At 31.1% G+C, this 4,915-nt stretch overlaps 1 protein-coding gene across 2 annotated transcripts in view; it reads left to right on the forward strand.

The window, feature by feature from the left end:
* Positions 1–4,599, forward strand: part of LOC105620712 (somatostatin receptor type 2-like) — a 7,101-nt gene extending 2,502 nt beyond the window's left edge. Inside the window, exon 2 of one of the 2 annotated variants that reach the window (XM_012202205.1) lies at positions 3,371–4,599. In XM_012202205.1, coding sequence (XP_012057595.1) covers positions 3,526–4,599 — 1,074 coding nt within the window. In that variant the 5' untranslated portion in view covers positions 3,371–3,525. Of the gene's footprint in view, positions 1–3,345 lie in introns of those variants that run through there. The other variant, XM_012202204.1, reaches the window with a different exon arrangement.
* Positions 4,600–4,915: the final 316 nt, after the last annotated feature.

Below are 4,915 nucleotides of genomic sequence, written 5' to 3' on the forward strand. Positions count from 1 at the left end.
GTGTGTGTGTGTGTGTGTGTGTGTGTGTGTGTGTGTGTGTGTGTGTGTGTGTGTGTGTGTGTGTGTGTGTGTGTGTGTGTGTGTGTGTGTGTGTGTGTGTGTGTGTGTGTCTTAAATTGTAATTGCCCAAAATTTACTAAAATAAATCAAATATGATAAGAGATTTTTAAAAATAAGTATGCAGAATATTCAATAATCTTAGAAAAAAGAATATAATTATTTTTAAACTCAACAAATAGAAAATAGCCATAATGATCGAAGCATGGCCATTTTCTATTTCCTATTTATTGAATTTAAAAATAATTATATTCTTTTTCAAGCTAGAATTTAAGCACAATATATTTTTGTACATTTTTAAAAATTTTCTGTTAAATTATTAAACATTTGATATTACTTTATTTTCTTATGTTCTCTTTTTTTTTTCTCTACTGATAAAGTCTTTAAGACCTGAAAGATATTCTTTTTTCTAATCTTTGGAAAAAGTTCAATTCTATTTTTTGTTCTAAATTTGCGTTCATTTTCTTTTATCATAAGAAGTTTTATCTTTATTTTCGGTGTTCATCTAACGAAGAAGATGGTCATAAAAATATTAGTCAAAGATGATGGAAATGACTACCGGAGATTGGGTCATAACTGACGAAACGACTTTTCACATTTATGCTATGCTAGATCAACTCATTGAAGGTAAGTAAAAATAACGTCAGTTAAAAAATTTTCTATATGAATGATATACAATGAGAGCAAAAAGTATTCCTACAAGGAAATTTGTTATAAAAAAAGTCTTTTATTTGTAGAAAAAAAACATTAATTAGCAATTTTATATAATGAGTTTTATACATTCTGTTCTAAAAACGAGCTTTGCATGTATTCCTGATTTTATAAGCTAAATTTCTCATCTGTATGAATACTTTTTAAGCATTCAAACAATACCATTTTTAATTTTCGCTTACTTTTCAGATGATATATTTTGTATAATTAATACACTTTTTTTGGTATATATAATTTTAAGAAACAGTATATTTTATATTCTTTATGAATAAATTATTAATTATCCAACAAGAAATGATCATCGATTAAACATTGAATTGACATTAATTCGATGACTCATTTCTCACTGGATAATATTTACTTTTTAAAAATAAAGTTTTTTTATAAAATATTTTCTCTGTAATAATACTTTTTGCACTCACTGTATATCATTAGAGTTAAGTAAATAACAAAGCTAATACCATTTGAGTTTTTAATTTAATAGAATGTTACTTTTGTAAATTTTTTTTGTAAATAAAAATAATTTACGATGTAATGTAAATCTAAGATTTTTTTTCTTTTTTATTAACCAACACTCGTGTTAATTCTTACATTTTCTCTTTTAAATATGAAATTATTTAATTCGAATGAGATAACGAAGTGGCTTCTTTATATATGTAAAATTAAGATAGCTACAAATTGTATAAGTATAAAAATAGTCACATGTATTTCTCGTGATAGTCGTGATTACAAGTACGTTCGCGGTCGAAACTTTGTCGCTTACAGAGTACAGAGTGTCGCATACCGAGCGGCATCAGTTGCTGTATCCCCTTGCACGTTATATATAAATGCAACGTCACAATGTCAGTGAAAGAAATTAAGAGTTAATAAAGAATACATGAAATACTTATCGACACAGCTATTAACTATCCTACAATATGGCCTTCAGCCATTCTGATAAATCTTTCATCCCAAATGCTTACAATTCTAGTTTACTATCCTAGTTTTACTATCCAAGGTTTCATATATTCGGCGCAGATACTTTTAAGCAAAGGTCTTCTTGGATCTCATCTTTTTCGACCATTAATAATTCGAAAGGAGTTATATCGATGCTTCTATGATATGTAGAGTTCAATATTTCTTGCAATTTAGGCACACACTGATATCGTTTAGTTTTAGTTTTTAAAGATAGTTTCGTCAATACCGAAATAATATTACAATTAAGTCTTTCAACATGTCCGTTAGCTCTAGATAATCCCGTCGTCATGTGTCAATCATTATATGTTTGATGTTTTTCTCCTTACAATAATTAATTAAACTTTTTTTAATTCTACTAATCTAAACTTAAATCTATTATTGGATTGGCATATTCAGAGGAACATGGCTCAATAATGCCATCTTTTAGCCATTCCGCCATTGCGCTTCTACGATTTTTTTATCCGGTATAGATAATCTACACGGTCTCTGTGAAATCGGCTTATTATCTTTCAGAGACAAACTTAATTTGATGTCCGCTGATTTATTATAGATTCGTATGATGAAACTAATCGCTCGACCATCTTACGCGTCTCTGCGTGCAAGATAAATCCAAGGTCGATCCTAATTTTCTCTGATAAATCAATATGCGCTGTAAACGTAGTAGGAATAATTTCGGTAATGATTGCATTATCTTTATCAAAAACTTTAATACAGTCATCTCAAGTATGTCTCTACCAAGAACAAAGTCTATTTCCATCGCATTGCAAGAAACAATACAAACAATACAATGTCATAGAATAATCTTCATCATCAATATACACAATTGTTTGATTAATATCCTAATGTTTCGGATTTACTCTTGCCAAAACTCGTGAACATTCGCGCAAATCTTACAAACTCCTTTCCTAATTTCTTAAATCTTCATGAATCAAGCTAATACGACTATTAGAATCAATCAAAGCTAATATTTTAATGTTGTCTATAATAATTTCTTTAAGCGGATCGTGATTCACACATTTGATTATTTTTTATCAAATTTACTGTTGACGATTTCGGATTCCGGATCTGATTTTTAGACGCTGTACAATTGGTCGCTTAATGACCGAATTTGTTACAATAAAAACATTTTTTTCTTGGTGATTTTTTGTCGATCTCTAGCGTGGTGTCCGCACGCAATTAAAACACTGGTATCTCTTTATCGTCGTTTAAAAGAAAGAAAGTTGCAAATTATATAAGTATAAAAAGAGTCATCATATGTATTTCTCGTGATAGTCATGATCGAATGGTCTTTTTCGCAAAGACCAGAAGCAGATCGTGTTAAAATTCTGAAAATTTTACGACTTTGCAACTTTTTACGATCGGAAAATACAGGTCGGAAAATCTCATTACATACATTTTAAAATCTGAAACTTTTCCTTAAATATTGACAAAATTTGCAGGTTTTAAAGTGATCCCCTAATTGTTGTGCATAATCTTTTATAATATTTATCTTTAAATGATCATTTTTTTTTGGGTATAATATTATAAAAAACAAATTTTAAATATTTTTTAAGCAACTTATCGCAGTATGGCATATTTTTACTAATTGTATGTTTTTGTATATATTTCAGATTCTATATAATGGATAACATACACAATTTAACTTACGATAACTTAACATACGATGATACGGAATTCCTAAACTGTGAACTTAATTTATCGTTTATCGCTATAATTAATCAGATACTCTACTCCATCGTTTGTATCGTTGGACTTCTTGGGAATACTTTGGTCATTTATGTTGTTCTACGCTTCGCGAAGATGCAGACTGTCACAAATATGTACATTGTGAACTTGGCGATCGCGGACGAATGCTTCCTAATCGGTATACCATTTTTAGTAACAACGATCAGTTTACGTGGCTGGATCTTCGGTAATGTTATGTGCAAAGTGTATATGATCACGACTAGTATCAATCAGTTTACCAGCAGCATCTTTTTACTCATCATGAGTGCTGATCGCTACATCGCTGTGTGCCACCCGATTTCATCCCCGAAGATGCGCACGCCTTTCATCTCAAAAATAATTTCGATTTCTGCCTGGATCACTAGCGCTCTCTTCATGATACCGATATTTCTTTATGCAAATACTATGGAATACACAAATGGTGTTGTCAGTTGCAACATTTATTGGCCTAACGATCACGGTGGTCATACTACTTTTACATTTTACATGCTTATCTTCAGCTTCATCGTTCCTTTAATATTTATACTGGTTTTCTACTTACTGGTAATAAAAAAGCTGCGAACAGTGGGTCCAAAGAACAAATCAAAAGAGAAGAAACGATCACATCGAAAGGTCTCCAGACTGGTCTTAACAGTTATCGTTGTATATGTCTTCTGTTGGTTACCTTATTGGGTCACTCAAGTGGCCTTGATATATACCCCGCCAAAACAATGTCAAACTAATATTAGTATTGCAAGTTTTCTGCTAGCTGGTTTCCTGAGTTATAGCAATAGCGCAATGAACCCGATTCTGTACGCTTTTTTAAGTGACAATTTTAAAAAGAGTTTTTTGAAGGCATGTAATTGTGCTGCTGGAAAGGACATTAATGCGACACTGAACAATGAAAATAGCGTGTTTCCAAGAAGGAAAATTAATGATGATAGATTACAACATGATCAAATGATAGCAGCTGGATCATCTAGAATGGATTTTGACGATGAGGAGACGGACAGAGGACTGTTCAGCAAGACCTCCACTACCACAGTGACGATGACATCAAGATCAAACATCGAGATCACAGTGAGCAGCGATTATTACAGGGATCCAGCACAAAGAAATAAAGATTTAAATAAGAATGGTGCACAATTAACTTTGTTGACGCAGGTTTGAGCGCGATATATTATAATACAGCAGACTCTTTAGGATGAGAACTCATTGCGAGTCATAAACACAAAATCCAATAAGTCCTCCAGCAAATTGTTAATAATAATGATTTGAAAATTTTGTGCGAAAAGTGAAGTATAAATATTAGTGTTTTAGCTAAATACTAATTAATGTAAGAAGAAGAGTTACGCTTCTAATACGGAAATTAAATTCTAAGTGTCATTTGTTTGTTAATCATAGTATAGTAGAGGAGAAGGCACTATTATGATCAATGTATACATATATTGTAGTTTCCCTTAATATCTCCGCTATTATATAACAA

The sequence above is a fragment of the Atta cephalotes genome, assembly GCF_000143395.1.
Source record: "Atta cephalotes unplaced genomic scaffold scaffold00028, whole genome shotgun sequence".
Lineage (NCBI taxonomy): Eukaryota > Metazoa > Arthropoda > Insecta > Hymenoptera > Formicidae > Atta > Atta cephalotes.